The sequence below is a fragment of the Ambystoma mexicanum genome, chromosome 2q (genome assembly GCF_040938575.1).
Source record: "Ambystoma mexicanum isolate Mex_15411 chromosome 2q, UKY_AmexF1_1, whole genome shotgun sequence".
Taxonomy (NCBI): domain Eukaryota; kingdom Metazoa; phylum Chordata; class Amphibia; order Caudata; family Ambystomatidae; genus Ambystoma; species Ambystoma mexicanum.
The window spans coordinates 434,250,711-434,270,806 of NC_090924.1; the positions used below are offsets into that span (position 1 = coordinate 434,250,711).

General features: G+C 46.8%; 1 protein-coding gene across 2 annotated transcripts in view; it reads right to left on the reverse strand.

Moving 5' to 3' along the window:
• The window catches only part of CDK20 (cyclin dependent kinase 20), a 635,467-nt gene that overhangs the window by 262,580 nt on the left and 352,791 nt on the right, over positions 1-20,096 (reverse strand). For both annotated transcript variants that reach the window (XM_069647476.1, XM_069647474.1), the window contains exons 4-5: positions 5,756-5,944; positions 5,216-5,337 (exon numbers count right to left, since the gene is read on the reverse strand). In XM_069647476.1, coding sequence (XP_069503577.1) covers positions 5,216-5,337; positions 5,756-5,944 — 311 coding nt within the window. The remainder of the gene's footprint in view (positions 1-5,215; positions 5,338-5,755; positions 5,945-20,096) is intronic.

A 20,096-nucleotide genomic window follows, 5' to 3' on the forward strand; every position in this document is an offset into this window, starting at 1 on the left:
TAATGGTGGTACCTGGCCATAAAATGGCAATAGCTCGGTAATGGTGTGAGTACCTGTGTTGGTACTCCTTTATCGACCTCCGAAGGATGAAAGGCTGAGATGGCCTTGCTGGGGATTCGAAGCTGCAACCTGCAGATCACATACACATCGCAGCAGCGAGCGCTCAACTGACTGAGCTATCATATCGGCTATAGTAAAATGAGCAATTATTCTGTAGTGGATACCTTTAAACTACTAACTGAGATTTAACAGCAGACCAGTTAAGTTCATCTGCAGGTCTGGTGCAAAGTTTGCGCATGCTAAGCCTGCATGAATCTACTTTCAGGCTTCAGAGGTTGGCAAAATAGGGAAAGCAGCAAAATTTAGGAAGGACACTAAATTGCCCGTTGTGCCCTCCACTAACCACTCCATGCTAACAGTGTAAAATTCTGTGCTCATTCACACTACACGCAGACTCGGGAATTCACTCGCACACAGTAATGTAATATTCCTCCCAGCAGACATCAAACAAGTAAACTACACCTCTCTGCACACCACAGCCCCGGACAATGCATCCCAGAAACATGGGAACACAGGACATCAATATCCAAAAGCCCATATGCCAGTAACTGGATCCAGTAAAAAATATTTTTAAAGGGGCACCCGGAGTTAGCACCAGGATTGATGGCGTTGCCAGTGTAATTCTGAGCTTGACAGCTTTGATTAGTTGCCAGATAGTGTGGAGAGAACGAAAGCAAAGCCCCCTATGTTGTAACTTTCTTTGTGATAAGAGCTGTGTGATGGGGAGTTCATTTAGCGGCGTGCAGCTCGTGGTCTGGGGGCAGTGGCGTAACACCATTGAGCTGACTGGGCTTCAGTACCCGCCCACCCCCACACACCACCCGGACATTTTGGGCTACGTTGACGTGACCTGGCTGATCAACGAGACGTGGCCGAACACACACAACAGGACACAGACGTTAAACGGCGGCGCAATGGCTTCATGGTTAATAAAGGCCCTGCCGTTGTACTTATTTATTTATTTATATAGGGCGTTGCAGCCCGCGGGCATCAGAGCGCCAACAAAAAGACAAGAAACAACATATGATCGAACCAGGACAACAGGGTCAGCGAGCAGGCTAGTGGATGGCCGGAAAATTAAGTAGCAGCAAGTTAAGGAACGAGCTGAGGGACCTCAACATTATAAAGGAGAATTATTTGCATCAGAGAAACGTGATGTGCGAAAGTACCTGCGCACTCACAGGACATCCCATACTATGTGGGCACTAACTCATACATGCAAACAAACATCCTGCTCCAATCCACTAACCGTGCCCACCGCAGCATGTCCTTAGTCTTCTTAATGTGATCCGGGGATGAGCAGGCGCTGGGGTGAAGGGCTGTGAGCCGGCCTCCACCTGCACTGTATGTGCGTACGGTACAGCCCATCGCTAATTACAGAGATTAGCCTCTGTGTCGGCTTATAGAGTAGCCGGATGTCCTGGAGGTACTGCATGCTCAGAACTGAAGGCGCTGGCCAAGCAGAGGACACAGAGCAGGACCAGCGTGCACACAGTAGTCTGTAATACAAATCACTGGGAGGGAGCAGGCCGGGCTGAGGCAGCCCCACCCAGCCCTGTCGCTCCCTCCCAGTGATTTGTAGCACTTACTGCTGGGCTGGCGCCATGGTGTTGTGGCCTGCCGCATTCATCAAAGAAAGGTAACAGTTCAGCGTTACCTTTTTTTGATGAATGCAGCGGGCAGGCGCCAGCGGGGCCGCAGTCCCTGGGGGCTGGACCCTGAAGCGCACGCCTGAGTGGGCTTCAGGAACCAGCCCCCAGGGCCTTGTCATGAGGTTCCGGTGCCGAAAAAACAGTGCCGGTGTTGGGGACCGCCAAACACTGGCACAAATTAAGCACTGCCTAGGCCTCAAAAGAGAAAAGACCCATTACATCTTGGAACTTGTAGTTAAGATTGGATATAGGTCATATGGTCGAAAACAAAAGGATCGAATGCCTTTTTTATCGACACTAAAATTATCGATTCATGAAGTGGCATTTCCCAAGTATCCACCAGAGCAACTGAACTTTGTAATGAGGGAGGAAAGCCTATTGCACCCTAAAAAGTGGAGTGAAGGTTTGCATGAGCATAATAATACATTTGAAGCCTAGGCCTCAAAAGAGAAAAGACCCATTACATCTTGGAACTTGTAGTTAAGATTGCCAAGTAGATCAGAATAAAGCATTCGCAAGAGCTCCTAAATATCAACAAACACGATGACCACTGTTCGAAGAAATATAAAAATAAGCCTTCCTAAATTCAATTTCCAGACTTAAGACATTTATAGAACCAAGCCAAATAACTTGCATTTATTTTCATTCTGTCATCTCAGAATTATTCTGGAAGTCTCTCCCAAATGCTTTTGGCCATCAAAAAAGCGCTGCAAGCAGATTTCTTGTGTCTTGAGATGTGTACAGGTGACACTTGTCCCCTAATTTTCCCTATCTCAACAGGTAAGCAAAGTAAGCGGGTCAGAAGTAGAAAAGGGACAACTAAATGGTAGGACGAATTTACCAGCCATTTTGAAAGGCACTGGAAAGCCCAGAAGAGTGGAATCAGTGGTAAATGAAGAATGCCAAAGGAATTCTAAAATCAAATATTACTTTAAAACCAACCCACTCAAAACCATTTTCCGAAGCAGATCAAAATAATTGGTTGGACATTGCAGTTTTGCCATTTCACACAGCTATAAATAACAGTTGTTGCTATTAACCAATTAAGTACCAGTCAATGGGCCTCATCACGAGTTGGGCTGTACCCCTTAAATGCGGTGGTAACGGTATTACAGCCGCATTTAAGGGCTGGCCCTATCACGAGTTGGGCGCTAAATGGGCTGTTTTACCTCCAGCCTTTCTCTGGAGGTGAAAATCCCCTGTTTTCGGCTGTATTACCGCCGGCTGTATTAGCCCGCATAATTAGCGCTGAAAATACCCCATTGAATCCAATGGACCCAATGGGGAATGGGGATCTACCGTTAACACCCAACTCGTGATCCGGCGGTAATACAGCCGGACCGGTCGGTGCTAGGCCTATTACAGTCGGCGGTATTACAGCCCAACTCGTGATGAGGCCCAGCCTGATCACGACTTCTGCGGTAACCCTTAAATCCAGCGGTAGCACTAATACCGCAGGATTTAAGGGTCCGCCGAATCAGGGCTTCGGCGGATTTCGCCCCAGCTCTGAGCTGGGGGGAAATCCGCTGAAAATTCACGCTATTAACGCCGGCTGGAAATCCGCCGGCGGTAAGAGCGCAAAAATTCCCCATTGACCCCAATGGGGAATGGGGCAGTCCCGAATGGGCTCAATGGGGAATGGGGAATTACTTTACCGCCGAACTCGTGATCCGGCGCTATTAGCGCCGGGGAGTTCAGCGGTAGGGCTATTACCCCAAGTCGTGATCAGGCCCTAATGGAGTTGGCCAAGGCACGATACGTCTTTAACACAGATCTAGGAATTAGACTTTTAATTCACTGAGCTACCTTAGCAATGTTTCCTAATGGAGGTGGTCGTCTTCTCTGCAATGCTGTCTTATGTGAACCTGCTTTGTACCATCCAACAGCTGCATGTCCCATATCTAGGACATAGGCAAGGGATGTTTGATGCCCGTGTGACCTTGACAAACATTTTATCCTTGGACCAAAGATAGCTGTAAATTGCAAGTACGTGAATCATCGGGCAGTAACCTCAATTAAAACGGTTTGTTACGTTATAACGCTTTTATAATACGCCAATCACTACTATTGTGGTCTTATGGCACCAGAAGCTTGTCAAAGAAAATTTTATATAATGTGCCTCTGCCTGGGGTAACTAGACTGTATTTTGTGTAAGATGAAGTAAGGAAAACGGGGGAATAAGTGAAGGGAAGCAGGAATAGGACTGGGATGCACAGAGCTAACAGATTGCGAAAATACAATGGGATTGTGGGGAATATGACTGTATAAAGAAAAAACATGGAATCTTGTGGTAACACGCATTTTTTTGCAGGTGAATGTGGTTTCTGGTGCTGTGGAAGAAGTACTAGAATTTTGGGAAGCATGCTTGTACAATGGCCTGCGATGGGTTTGGGAAGCTCGATGTGTGAGAGCGAAGGATAGGCTCTGTAAAATGGTGAATGGGGAGGGGAGTATGTGTAGAATGAAGTAGATACCACCCTATAAGAACTCTCCATGAGGGCACATTAACTGATGCAAGCTGTGGGAGATGTGGAGCTGATGAACTGGCATCATTTTACTACTGTGTGAACTCAACCCCTCCTTTAGGCCGAATGCCCGATGTATGCGAGTATGCCACAAACACATGATGATTTACTAACAGAGAGCCCAGGTCAATAGAGGCCAGTGATAATAAATCATGAAACGCATGAAAAGTATAGAAGAGTATGCGCAGTATAAAGAAACTTGGCAAATACCAATTAAGTAAACAGTTTTCACCTCAAATAAAAGCTACAACCTACAAGGCTGTGCACGTAAAGGCAACACGAGAGAATGCATATATGAACCCAGGAAGTGATGAGTACATCTGCGTGACTTTATGTATTCATGGGATTCATAGCTCCCACTGATATGATGTGAATATGGTTTGCAATTCCCTGTAAGAATATAGTTTGTCTCGCCTGTTTGGTGGAACTTGATTGTTCACACTTCATCAATTTACATCTTTAAGTTAATCCTCCTTAGTTGCACCACTGATAGTGAGGCACTACTTTCTGAACACCAAAATGTAATATTATAGTGTTTTATGCATATTTGGAATTTCACCAAATCCCACTTTTAAGGTCCTTTCTCACTGGTGGATTTTTAAAATGTCATTTTATCGATTGCTATTCATGTTATGTTATGTTATGTTATTTTATGTTGTTATGTTATGTTAGAGGCAAGCTCCCAAATGCAGTCTGATAACTTAAAAGCGAATCACTGGACAGTCTAAAATTCCCAAAAAATATTCAGAACCGTGCACTGACTTTTGAACTTTATCCCATGCTCATTTGGCTTTATCTTTACGGTGGATGGCCTGTATATTTGTGTGACATTCTAAGCTAGTTGAATCGACTGAGTGCTTTGGAATAAAGACTATACATCCTTTAGTCTGGTCTCAGTTTTTGCCCAGACAGATCTTCCATAACATCATTGCTCCTGCTGGTTTCTTTCACGCCTCTGTTCCATGGTGATGTACCCACCTGGTGGCAACCTGATGACTGTAAAGTCTGTTGCCTTCATTGGAGAACACACGGGCAAGGCCGAAGTCTGCGATCTTCAGGTGCCCAGTCGAGCTGATAAGGAGGTTGGCCGGCTTCAGGTCCTATGGAAAAGGGAAAGACATAGAAAAGGATGGCATGAGAGGACAGCAAGGACCATCTGAACGCCTCCCGCCTAAATGTAAGAAATAGGAAAGGAAGTACAGGGAGAATAGGAAAGTGAAAGGGAAGAAGGAATGTTATACTGTTTTGTGGACAGCTGAAAATGACACATGGTAAAACTACAAAACTAAAAATCTTGCCTTTACTTATGTACAAGTTGGAAATGGGAGGGAAGGAAGGTGAAGAGCTATACCTGCCCTTGCCAAGAATTCTGGAGACCCCTCCAGGAACCTCATGCTCCAGGGACTTAATCTAAAGTTTGCCCGGAGATACTCTGGGGCCAGAGAACCTTCAAATCAACCCAGACTTAGGACGTGCCCATTTATTTGGCTGCATACATAGACCCTAAGCTCGGCTTACCCTGTGCATTATGGCATTTTCATGGCAGAAGGCCACGCCTTTCAGCAGCATCATCATGTAGCCTTTGACCTGGGATTCAGTCAGGGGCTGATCTGAGTTGCGGATCACTTCAGACAGGTCGGAGAGCATGTACTCAAACACTAGCACAAAGCCAGTGCCATGTGGGAAGACATCCTTCAGCTTGACCACCTGAAAAGTAAAAGAGACAGGTCAATGTCATAGAAGTGAGCGAGGAGAAACTGCACTGCTTTGGATTAAGTCTGAACAGAAAGAGCTGAAGGTAGAACCTCATTCATGCACACGTAGGGCAGAAACAATACACCTTGGGCCTTGCCTGAGGAAATCATGATACTTTATATTTCTGATGTATCACTCTATGAACTCCTGCAGATTTTAAGAAAGGCAGATGCCGATGAAAGGTAATTCACTGGGCAGATTTCTACATTGCAAAATATCTGCAGGCAATCGTGTGAGGTGTAATTTATTAGATTCAATCCATACGTTACATATAGGACAAGTTCAGTAAAATCAAGACTGTAGATCCACTCGCTCCCTATATGCTTCTCTCTGCCACCACTGAAGAGTACCTCCGTGGAGATGCTGAGGTTTGCTCACTTCTTGCAATCAAGCCTCTGTGTGCTTTGCTAGGATGAAACGTGCCCACCTTACTGGCATAACGACCTGCAAGCAGTTACAGCACCACCACAGAACAGTACGCAATGTTTTGGGACGGCCGATAAGGTGCCGGCCGTTTTGGTGCGCCGCCTTCGGTGAAGCGCCCATTCAGGAACGCCCTGTTGGACGCAGCCAACAGGACGCAGGGAGCCGAGTGTGCTGGGATATTACTGTTTGCTTAAATATATTGACAGCCAAGTCACTAATCAAAGAAGTGTTTTGGGTATCAGTATATTTAATCCAAACAATATCCATTCAGTGAATGGTATCTACAGTTACATGTACTAAGTGCGTAGGGTTTGGCTTCATTATACTGTCACCCTAAGCAATGCATTTATTACTGCTTTGGCTTACAATATATTTAAGCAAACAGTAATATCCCAGCGCAGGTGTGGCAAGCTCATTGTGCGCCTGAATGGGCGCTGCACTGAAGGCCCCACGCCGTGACGGCTGGCGCCAAATCGGCTCCGCTGGAATGTCCAGCTTTGCCACAGAATGCTGACAGCCTCACTCAATTCTTTCCGTTGAACCAGAACTGCTGCATTCCTAATATTGGCAATCCTAAGTCTAAATAGAAGAAACCGCATCACACCGGAACTCAGAAGTCTACACTGGCTACCAGTAAAGAAACGCTTTAACTTCAAAGCCCTGTGCACTGGCCAGAAATCACTACACGAACAAGGAGCCAAATTCCTCCAAGCCAAAATCACATGTTACCAACCAGGAATTTAAGATCGAGGAACGACCCCCAAGTATAAACAAGCCGCTACGAGAAAAAGGAATTTTGAAGGAATCGCCTTCTCATATATGATAGCCAAACTATGGAACTCGATGCCAAAGGAAAAAAGAACGACGGAAGACCACCTAACATTCAGGAAACTGCTAAAAACTTGGCTATTCAATTAATCGAGATAAACATAGATGCGTGCCTCTACAAACCATACACCTGGACCAACGCACACACGGGACAATACAGAAAGGTGAACCAACGCTAAAACTACACAACACCCAAGTAACCACCCCCTTGTCTTTTCCACCTGCCCACAACCCTCACATACTAAACATGCCCAGAGGGCTACTAAAAAAAACATGCAAACCGCACACCCCTCTCTAATCATGAAACAAACTCAATACCTGCCGACAACAAACAACTCAGACACTGGATGCCACTGTTCCGGACACAACAAGCCCAGTGCACATAACAATGCACCCCAAGAAAACTCACACACACAGACGCCAGTTTCTCCTGGTTCTGCACGCATCAACAGATCACAAACTGTAGCCCAGGATTCTGCTACCTTTGGCTTTCCACGTGCTTTGGACAACAACTCCCTCTAGCATGGTCTATGCTGAGGGATCATGGGGATTGTAGTCCAAAACATCTGAAGAGCCACAGGTTGCAGACCCCTGCTCTAGCCTATCCCTCTCTCCCTCACAAACCACTAACCAACCCCTCCGACTTTTCTTACAGTGCCACCTGAGCGCCTGGAGAACATGCAAATGGCAGCGCTGCGCGGTATCAATGAACATAACATAACATCTCTTCCTAGTACTTTCAGCTGCAGGAAGTCCTTTCCATCCAACATCAACCGTCCTCGTTAGCTCCCTGCTCCCTTGATTCTCTGCTTCCCTCACAACGTTCTTCCACATATGATTGTAAAGCGCTCCGTTGCTTCTCGGAGCTAAGTGCGCACTCAAGAAATACCCTAATAATAATAACAATCATATTTTTAGAAAGCAAACTGCCTCGGTCTTTCCGTACAATGTTTAAAATGAGCGGGTGGGTGGTCTCGGGGCAGGAGCGTGTGATATGCAATGTGTCCATCTTACATATAAAGATCAGTCGCGGGGACCCATCTACAGTCCCCTCTGCAAAGCTCTGCACTTTTACACTGCCTCTCAAAGTTCACCATCCCTTTCATGTTCAAGCGTGGCTTATTACTACTCTACAAAACATGTTACGGTCTGCTCAGAGGCAACCGTCCCTCTGATAAGATAGAACTCAGTACAACAACTTATATAGTACTGTGTGCAGTCCCACATGGCATGTTACAGGGAAATATAGCATGTTAAAAATCCAAGAAGCCAAAAAATCAACAAAATGAAACCGAGCTTAAGTAACTTAGTTTTTACATGGCATTCCCTCATTTTCGCTAATACAATCCAACATCCCAAGATATATGTGAAATTCAGGCTTAAGATGTTTTCCAGTTGCCACAACTGTCCATAACTTACATCGCTGTTTGTTCCTGGGGTTTGTTTACAGGGAAATCATTTGGGGTCACCAGGGCTCGCAACAGCGACCTCTGGGGGCCACAGTTGTAACCCCTGGGGACTCCCTTTATTTTTTATTTTTTTATTTATTAAACTTATAGAGCACTTTACTCCAAAGTGCTTTAAATTACAACTGTATACATGGAATATGTGGAAGCTTAAATGCAAAACATGAGACAAACCATCAAAACAATATACAGAACAATTTGCCTAGGACAGTAAAAGGGAAAAAAAGGGAGCAGAGGAGGAGAAAGAGAGAAGAGGAGATGTTGACAGGACGGGGAAAGGAGAAAGTGAGATTTCAAGGAGGGGTAAGAGGAAGCCTTGCTACCCCAACTTAAAAAAAAAAATATATATATATATATATGTATATATATATTTTATTTATTTTTTTATTTTTTTTACGGGTGCTCCTGGAATAACGGGACCTACTGCAGCACGGGGGTCCTGCCACACCAGGTCTGGTGGGTCCCTCACCCATCAGGGTGAAGACTGTGCTGGGAGGCACTCAGTAGGGGTTGGTGCTGACCGTGACATGTGGCACATGTCACATGCCATGTTCAGCTCCAACCCCTTCTGCCTCTGCTTCTTTGCAGCTCACAAACAGGAACCAGGAAGCTCTCGCATCTTCCTGGTTCCTGTTTGTTAGCAGCACAGAGGAGCCAAGGGGGCCTGGAAGGACAGACCGAAGCTACAAGAAAAAGGTAAGAAGAATTTTATTTTGTAATATGATGTGTGTTTTGCATGTGTGAGGTGCGTGTCAGATGTAGGTGGGTGAATGAGAAGTGATGTGTGTTTCTGAATGTTCTGCGTGGGTTGGTGTGTGCCTGTGGAGAGAATTCAATGAGTGAATGTAAGAGAATGTGTGAGTGACTGTTGGGTGAATGAGAAGTGATATGATGTGTGTTTTTGAATGTTCTGAATGGGTTGGTGTGTGCCTGTGTAGGTAATGTAATGAGTGGATGTAAGAGAAGGTGTGAGTGACTGGTGGGTGGGTGAATAAGAAGTGATGTGATGTGTGTTTTTGAATATTCTGGGTGGGGTGTGTTCCTGTCTAGAGAATGCAATGAGTGGATGTGTGTGTGCCTGTGTAGAGAATGCAATCACTGGATGTAAGAGAATGTGTGTGTGAGTGACTGGTGTGTGAATGAGTATGAATGTGATGGTGTGTTTGTGACTGATCTGGGTAGGTGGGTGGATGTGTGCCTGTGTAGAAAATGCAATGGTTGGAGGTAAGAGAAGGTGTATGTCTGAGTGACTGGTGGGTGAATGAGTATAAATGTGCTGGTGTGTTTTTTTTTTTTTTTTGATAACACATTTTATTGTATTTTATGCAATGAAACAATAACATATCAAACCTCAATTATAAGACTTCGCATACAGGTGACAGAGTAGCACGGTTAAGTATTACAGGTATAAACTATCGCAGAGTTATCAGTAGTGTAGATACATTGGACGGTAAGCTAGCTGGCAGTTTGTGCATCCTGGTATTACTCAAGGCTTCTGGAAGGATAGTATGAGCGGGTACAGGTCTTACATGCTTTCACAATAATACAATTTGACGACATTATAGCAGGGTTACATAGTCCTTTCCCATTTTCCCCATATCTTATCTGCTTTGCTCGGGCAGCCTCTGGCCTGGTAGACACGGCGTTCCATTAGGATGACTGATTCCACGTCCGTTATCCAGTGACCATATTTTGGGGTGTTTTCTGAGCCCCACAATTGTGCGATGTTCCTCTTAGCTATTCCCGTGGCTGTTGATACTAGTAGTTTTTCAAATCGAGTCAATTCTATCGTGTCAGCGATGCCCAATAGAAGGAGTTTGGGTTCCATTGGGATCGGGCGACATATGGCCCTGGAGAGTCTTGCGCTGCATTTGTGCCAGAATCGCTGTATGCATGCGCATTGCCAGAGGATATGATAAAAGGAACCTTCTTCTTGTTTGCATCGTAGGCAGTTGGGATCTGATGTTCTGCCCCAGTTGAACAGAGCTATTCGAGGATAATATATCCTGTGGAGTATCTTGAGTTGTACTAATCTAATGCGTGTTGAGATTGCACATTCTCTGGGGTACATCAGGATTTCAATCCAGTCTTCAGGTAATATAGGGCCCACATCGTTTTCCCACTTTGCCTTCAGGTTCAGCAGTTCCTTTGTGGCAAATGAAGAAATGACATTGTACATGGTAGATGTAACTTTATTACTCACACTGTCAATGACTATATTTCTCTCTATTGGCGTGCATTCTGGCATGTCCACAAGTTGGGTCCTGTGCGAAGCTAGTGCGTGCTGCAATTGCCCATAGTGATATTGTTCAGTCTCTGGGAGGCCATATGTGGTAGTGAGCTCAGGGAACTGTATTAGTTGGTCATTCACGATTATCTGTTGGATTGTCTGTATTTTAGCTACAGCCCAATTTGGCCATTTTGGGAGATCGATAAGGTTTGGGAGCCTAGCATTGTTCCATATGGGTTGGACTGGGGTAATCTTGGTGTCCCAACCTAAATGTTTATGCGCTTCCTTCCATACCAAGGCTGTATGTACTGCTATCGTGCATTCGGGCGGGCGGGTTACTTTAGAGTAGAGGCTTTCAAGTGGGGACATACCGTGTCTCGCCGCTAGCTCTGCTCTTATGTGTGGGATGGTCGGGTCACCGTGTAGTATGTCATTAACTGTCGCCATCTGAGTTGCCCAGTAATAGATCTGAATATTCGGGAGTCCGATTCCCCCTTCCCATATCGAGCGCTGGAGAGTTGAGAGGGCGATTCTTGGGTGTTTCCCACCCCAGAGGAGTATACGTGTTGTGGTATCTATTCTGTGGAATTCCGCAGTGGGGACATGTAGGGGGGCGTTCTGGAGAATGTATAAGAGGCGGGGTAGAGTCAACATCTTGAAGAGTGCTGCCCTTCCTAGCAGTGTCAGTGGTAGTGCTTGCCAGTGGACTACGTCTTGTTCATATCTTCTGATAACTGGGTGTAAGTTTTGTTTTATATAGCTATCCAGCCCGTTGGTTATTAAAATACCCAAGTATCGGAATTGATTGGTTTCAACCTTATATGGGGAGCCGGATGTCGGTATGCAGTCTACTCCTTTAACTGGGAACAGCACGGATTTAGACCAATTTACTTTGAGTCCGCTGAAGGTTCCATAATCTATTAGGAGTTGTGTGACCACAGCGCAGGAGGTCGCTGGGTCACCCAAGTATATTAGGAGATCATCTGCATAGAGGGATACTCTATCTTCCCAGTTTAGACCCCATCTGAAGCCCGTCCACGTATTGGAGTCTCGCAGGAGGGCTGCTAATGGTTCTATTATTAGTGCAAATAGCATTGCCGAGAGTGGGCAGCCTTGTCTGGTTCCTTTGCCCAATCGGATGATGCGTGACGGCCACCCATTTACTCTAACTTCAGCCAGTGGGTTATTATACAGGAGTTGTACCCAACGTATGAACGGTTCCCCGAATTGCATCTTGCGCATTATGGCCCATAGTGCCTCCCAGTGAACAGAATCAAATGCTTTTTCGAAGTCTATGGCCAACAGGGCCAGGGACTGTTGTAGGGCCGGTGCTCTCTCTAATGCGAGATGCAGTCTACGAATGTTCATTCTGGTCGACCTCTGGGGCATGAAGCCACATTGGTCCGGATGGATTAAAGATGTAATGACTACTTGTAATCTATTGGCTAATATTTTAGCTAGTATTTTAGCTTCACAATTAATGAGGGATATGGGCCGATAAGAGGTGCATTCTTCAGGAGGCTTATCCTTTTTGGGAATTACTATGATGCTGGCCTTGCGGAGATCTGTTGGGAGCTCGCCATGTGTTAGAGAGTATTCAAACACGTTGAGGAGGTGAGCGGGTATATCGAGGTGGTTTAGCTTTTTCCAGACGTCTACCGGAAATCCGTTTGGGCCAGGGGTCTTGCCTGCTTGTAGTTGCCCGATGGCGGTTGAAATTTCAGTAGTGGTGATTTTGGAGTCTAGAGCGGAAATTTGTTGTGTGTTGAGTGTTGGGAGGGCAGTAGTGGTTAGTATATTAGTATCTATGGCAATGGTGGGGGGTTTGCATAGGTCTTCATAGAACTCGGCAAAGCGTTCAGCAATCTCTACATCAGTGTAAACTAGGTTTTCATCTAACGTTCTAATATGGTTCACCTTCTGTTGTCCTTCGTCTCACTTTTCGAGCCACGCAAGCATTTTGCCTGCCTTATCACCTGTCTCGTATACACGTGCCTTCATTGCAGCGTGTGCTTTCCTGGCACAGTCCAGAGACAGATTGTGCAGTTTTTTCCGTGCCAACAGTAAGGCCCTATTCGTCTCTGGGGGTGTCACTGGCTATATGTTCCATCTCTTTGGATAGGACCTCACTCTCCGCCTCGAAGAGTTTTTCACTGTGCTTCTTTTTTTTATGGGATGTCCATGATATAATTTCTCCGCGAAGGACCGGTTTATACGCCTCCCACAATGTAATGGGATTATCCACCGATTCTGCATTAAGTTCGAAATAATCGGAGGTGGTTGTTTCCATCATCTCCTGGAATTCTGGGAGTCCTAGGTAGTAGGAGTTCAACCGCCATGAGGGTGGCGGTCGTGGTCTTGCTGATTCCAGTTCAAGCAGGAGCGGGGAATGGTCAGAGATTCCTCGTGGGGGGAAGGATGCACTGCTTAGTTTGTGGATAGATTGTTGTGGGAGGAAGAAGTAATCTATCCTTGACATCGAGGCATGGGCTCCTGAATGGAAGGAGTACTGTCGCGTTTGATCGTGAAGGGTTCTCCACGCATCACATAGGCCCATTGCTGACACGAAAGAAGCCAGTCTCGTCGTGGTGGCCGGGTTCCTGGTTCGCAGGTGTGTGCGGTCCAGGGTATAATCCATGACCTCGTTGAAGTCACCCCCTATCACCGTTGTGTCTGCCAGTCCCGTTGCTACGATAGGGGTAATTTCGTTTAGCAGGTCATTAAGGAGAGCTGGCGGTGAGTATACCGCCATGAGTGCCAGTGTTTGGTTCCATAGCGTTGCTTGGATGTGCACATATCTGCCTCTCGTGTCTTGCAGTATGTTTGTAATTGCCAAAGGAAGCTTCTTGTGAATTAGTATGAGGACCCCTCTCGCGCCCATAGAGAAGCCAGCATGTACCGCAGTGCGGTAGTTTGATCTTTGGAAGAATTTGCACATGTTACCAGCTAGGTGCGTTTCGGTCAACATGGCTATATCTGGGGAATATCTATTTAAATGCTGGAGGACTAGGCGTCTTTTGATACTATTACCTAATCCGTTCACATTCCATACCAGGAGTTTGAGTTTTCTTTGGCTTGGAGTGTACTCAGCTGTCATTATTGTTCTGGGATTTGTTTACACAGGTGGAACTCCTCGGTCGCATCCCCGTCATATCCACTCCGTCCAATCTACATAACGTACTCCTCCTGCCCCTGTATGCTGAACATTGAATACATATAATAAATCCAACTCCCCCCTCCCCATACTCCACCCACAACTGAAGCATCTGTCGACCCATTGTTTAACTTTTGAACAACCTAACTGTAGACTACATCAAACTGCCCTGTGACAGTCCAAGTCCTGAGCGCAAATGCGCCAGGTGCTGACACTGGGAACAACACTGGGCAGGGCAGTGGGGCTCCGCTATGGGGGCTCCGAGTTTACTTTATGCCCGGTGGGGGGGGGGAGACCCACCGCGTGGGTGGCCGCCAGCCGGGGATGCCGTCATCGACACCCTTGCAGTATGCGATGTAGCATCTTGCGGTATATTTGTGGCGAAGTGGACGTCCAGGATCTCGGCGATGTTTGCTAATCCGCCATCTGTTGTGGGATTCGTATCTGCTCTTGCTGTTGCGGTGCATGTTCAGGTGGTCGCTCAGGGCGAGGCCTATTCCGCTCTCCTCTCCGTCTCTCGTCGGCACTCCAGTCGCCATCTATATGCTCCTCAGCCCATCTCCATGCCTCCTTTGGATCAGTGAAGTGTACTGTTGTATTTTTGTGAAAAATCTTAAGTTGGGCGGGGAATATGAGCCCATATTTAACTCCCATTGCTTGGAGGCGTTTTTTGAGGGGGTCAAAGGATTGGCGCGCTTTCTGAACTTCCCTGGTGAAATCTGGGAAAAAGGCAATTCTTGATCCGTTGTACGTGATAGTTCCCTTAGACCTCGCCAGCTGCAGCACTGCGTCTCTGTCTCTATAGTTTAGGAACCTTGCTATAATTGTACGAGGCGGTGCTCCTGGTGTGATCTTGCCGGCGGGAATACGATGGGCACGCTCAATGGAAAAGAACTTGGAGAAAGACTGTACGTCATATATGTCCGCGAGCCAGCCCTCCAGGAAAAGCTCCATACAGTCTCCCTCTGTCTTTTCTGGAAGGCCGAGAATACGCACATTGTTGCGCCTCGATCTGCCCTCTGAGTCATCTGCTCTTGCTTCCAGGAGTTTTATTCTTGCCATCATGCCAGCCATTTGACGGTTGACTCCGCGGAGGTTGTCTTCAGTTTCGGAGAGCCGCATCTCTGCCTCCCCGGTGCGTGACGTTAGCTTCTGGAGGTCGTGTCTTAGCAAGGATACTTCTGCACCTATGCTGTCCATCTTTTTCTCCATGGAAGTTCTAGAGCCGGCAATAGCACTCATAATGTCTCTGAGGGAGATATTCTCTTCCATGCTGTCCGGTTCTTGTTGTATTGGTCTCTCTGGGGAGCGAGGCATTGGTGTAGTTGCATATTGTTCAATCCTGCTTTGCGTGATGGTCTTTCTGGGCTTATCTTTTCCCATTGCCGGTAATTTGGTGAAGTGGCTGTGCAGGTCCAGGATCCGCCTGGAAGGGGGGGCTCGCTGTAGGACAGGGGGACAAGGGGGCAAGTATTGCCGAAAGGGAGGGAGATTCCGGTATGGTCGGTCCCGTCTTTCGACTCTATGCAGTGGGGACGTTTACAGTTCCTGAGTGTATGTCAAGGACAATCTCACAGTGGTGAATGGGAGTCCTATGAGTGTGCACAGGGAGGACAGTTGTGCTTAGTTTCCCATAGTTGCATTTATCGTTGTGGGAAAAACAGTGCTGTCCAAGCTGAGGAGGCACATGGGTAGCCGTCTCTTAGAGCCTCGCAGCAATGGCGTGGTAGTTTTGTTGAAGGTCTTCTGGTCGCTGCTTGCTGGCCGCGCTAGATTACTAAGTTTTGGGGCTGGGAGCGTGGTCTTTGTTTGTGTATGTCTGGGCGATGTCACACAGGATGATCGGGTTCGCCGGCGATATGGGTAGGAGTTGGCGTAGGAGCTGTTGGAGTGCACCCCGCGGCTCTGTGCACCCGGGTTGTTTCGCTTCTTCGCTTCCGTGCAGAGCTCTCCACGTGTCCCCTGGCGATGGTATTCCTGCGGCCTATGTGAGGAGGGGCCCGCCAGGATCAGCTCTCGTTCCCTCCCCTCTCCTTACCAGCATATGACGTGCGGGCGCTCTACGAGGAGCGGAGCACCCGCGTCCACAGCATAGGAGCCGGATTCCACCTTGCGTTGGCCCCCTCTGAGGATATGGGGGGGGGCCCTCTGGCGCTTGCCCGCGCGATCGGGTGACAGCCTCAGGTTCTTTCCGACGCGATGGACTCCCGGCTGTGCGTTCCGCACGTCCGCCGGCAGTCTTCTGGGTCCGTTGCTGGTGGGAGGTTCTCCCTTCGCAGTTGTGCACGCGGAAACGTCCGATACTAGTCGGTGTAATCCGGCAGCTGGAGAGGTGGCTCGGAGCAGCCGATTCTTTTTCCCCGGAGCCAGTAGGTGGGTGATTGCGCGTCGCCCGTTCTCTCCTGGGCTCGCTGCAGCTTCAGGCCTCGCGGTCTCCGCCTCTCGATTCCTCAGGCGGCCATCTTGGTTTCTCACCACTGTTTGCCGTCCGTGATCTCCGCGGTTTATATCTCGCACAGCACGCACCGATTTCGATCCAGGATGTTCCGTATCGAAGCAGCAGAGTTTCGGACGTCTCCACAATAGTTTTGGGACTCCGCAGAGGTATTTTAAGAGCAGGATGAATGAAGGATTGGGCTGGCGGCCGGGAGCGGCGAGGGATCACGTCCTCATCGTACGCCCGCTGGCCACGCCCCGCTGGTGTGTTTTTGAATGTTCTGGGTGGGTGGGGGTGTGCATGTGTAGAGAATGCAATGAGTGCATATAAGAGAAGGTGTGAGTGAGTGACTGGTGGGTGAATGAGCATACATGTGGTAGTGTGTTAAAAAGTGGGGTGGGGTTTGGTGTGTGCCTGTGTGGTGAATCTAGTGTGAGTGAGTGTGATAGGAGATATATGGGTGAATGACCAGTGGGTGAAAGGGGATGCAACGGTGTGTAAGGCCCTGGGAGACGGGATCACCAGAGCATTTTTGACACATCCTTTATTGACTTTACATGTGTTACTGGTATTTTTGGGCAAAGGCAATTTCATGTGTGCCATTCCCTGGCTAGACTGGCATTTTGGTGCAGTCAGTCTATCCATTGCTTACTGTGGCATGACATTTATTACTCGATATCTTTAAAAAAAGAAAGCATGATAAGTAGTGTTACTTCGTTACGCTGTTTTGGTGTAGTGGCCTGTATATGAATCACTGTAGCATGACATTTTATTAACTGAGCATCTATGATGAATCATGCAAGATACGTGTTCTTATGGGTGTAGACTGGCTTACATTGGAACCAGTTTGGACAGGTTTTCCTATTGTGATATGTCACCTATAATGGCCAAACCAACTTGAGTTTGTGCTTATATAGGAGTACTGGCATATATTGGCAGAGCCAGTTTTGTGCCCAGTGCCAGTAATAATACTATAGAAAAACGTCTTAAAGCACACAAGTATGGTTTTATATTGGGATCCTAGCATATGTTGGTGGAGCCAGCATGGAAATGTATGGGCACAGCCAGCATACACATGTTTTTCATACTGGCATATATTGCAGGGACCGGCATGATAATGCATTGGGAAATGTCCTGTGCACTTTTGGTGACTTGCATCTATTGTACTTTTTTTCATGATTTACCCTGCACCCTACAAAACCGATTGTTGGCTTTTTACCCACTTTGTTGGCATTTTAACCAAATGTTCCCAGAAAGTGTGCTGTGTAATACACCATTTTAACCAATTATCCAAAATATTTTCTGTGGGGAGGGAGAAGAATCCCCCCTGAACCCCCAACCCATTTTTGTTAGTTCGGGCTCCCTCGCTATGCTCAGTCGCAATCACATACTTGTGGAAAATATTTACACGCTCCAAAAAAATAACTCACCATTTTTGGACCAGGCACCGCCCCCTTCTCTCTATGTTAGGTTAAAGATTTAAACTTTGATTGAAAAACATATTTACTTCTTTCACTTGCAGTAGTGCATGCCCGTGCAGCAGAATAATCATCATGGACATTGCGCACACGCGGTGGTCCGGAACGGCCCGGGGTTTGGCATGCCATGTGCTTTGTTAAGGAGCTAGAGGTGCCCCCACAGCATGGTTCGCAGGGTAGCTGCCAAATTTTATGCTACGCCAGTGTGTGCCTTGAAATCTGCCAGTAAGTCCCCGGGTGAGAAGCAACTCATGGGTGTTTTCAATTTTAAATAACTGTGTGGTGCTATGAATGTATGTGTGCAGCAATTATATTACATTAAATGGTGTTTTCTTAAAAAAATCCTCTGGCACCCAGTATTGCACTTAGATAATCTAAGCTATGGGGGGGGGGTGGGTCTTGGGTGTATTGAAAAAACCTTTCCCAGGTATTATACTGCAGCAAAGATAACATTATCAGGTGCACTGCCCTGTGTTCACAAAGACCAGTCTAACAGGCTTCTTCTATCGTTGTGGTAGCTGACTCATAGATACATTTATAACCAGGGAATTTAGTTGATACTAAATCCTGGTCAACAATTTAATTTTCAGGCCTTGCTCGTGCAGCATTTTTCCACTGGGTAAACAGCAGCGCACACCTCCCCAGGTCAGTGCTTTTTTGGCTTGTTTAACACAGCAACACTACAGATAACACGTACTTCTGTGTCATTTGATCTATAGATGTTTCATACACTAGCTGTAGCCTGCGTTAGACATTTCGGTTACTCTGTTAGAAATACTGCATTATATATGTTTTACATATAGACCCCACGTCAAATCTGGAAAATGGCATTCCCCAAATGTGTAACCGTGGCCAAATCATGCCTCCCTCTGTGTCTCGGTTCTTATATCTGGCTGAAATGAGAGCACCTGGAAACACGGTTGCTAGATGCATCTAAAAAATCTGAAGGTCGTTTGCCGTCACTTCCTGGGATGTCACTTCGGGTGGGGTCAAATGTCAACACTTCCTGTGATGTCATCAGGGGGTCAAAGGGCATGTGATGCCACTTCTGCTAACCCTTGCATTTTGGTGAAATGACGTCCCTGTTGGTTTCTGCAGATTTCCCCATTTGCCTTATTGTGAGCCTAGCCGTGATGGTACGAAGTCCATTAACATGCAGTTTTTTTTCGCTGCATTTTCTGTCGCTATTTTTTTTACAGCAAAAACCCATCAAAAAATATGGGGGAAGTGGGTAAAGGGATGTAAGGTGTAGGGGGTTGTGAGCACTAGATTGTAAATAGGTGGGAAGGGGGGTTAGGGTGTAACCCCCCCCCCCCCCCCCAACAAAAACAAATCAAAATTCAATTCGTTTTTGTGGCAAAAAAACAGAGGCAAAAAACGGGTGATGCAATAACATAGAACCTCTGTGATGAACATATGTCATGAGCTTGTCATATAGGGCACCACCATCAAAGTGTCCAAGTGACACCACTAGTGATTAGACTGGTGTTTAAGGTCTAGGGTGTCACTGAAATGCGGCAGCACCTCCTTTCTGAGCCCTAGATCACAGCCAGTAGATGGGCATCACACCCCAGAAGCATAATGGGGAAGTCTCTGGAAATTGTATGTTAATGGGGGTTTGCTGTAGCACAGCTTCTGCAACATGCATGGCCTCTTGACACCCCCTGTAAGTCAAAGGTTCGGGTTATGGGTGGTGTAATGATAGCAAGGGCAACAGTACAGAGGTTGCTGCAGATCAGCTTGTCTAATAGATCAGGTTTAACCCTTCCCCGCATGTGGGTGTACCTTTGCTTTGTGTGCAGTATGCGTTTGGGTTTTGCAGGGTATTGGTGTGAAGCAAGCGGAGCATGCCACCTGTGTGTAGAGCGGTGTCTAAATATGGTTAGGTGGGAAGAGTGGGTGACAGAGTTCAGGGGTCTAGGGAGTACTTGATGTGAACGATTCGGATTAGCCTTTTAGGCAGTTAAATATGCAACGCAGAACTACAGGTGCTATGTATTAATTAAGCACATATCAATGTAGTGGAAGCCTTAAAGTGTACACATGTACATTTTGCCATGAATCCGTGGTTATCGCCAGATTAGA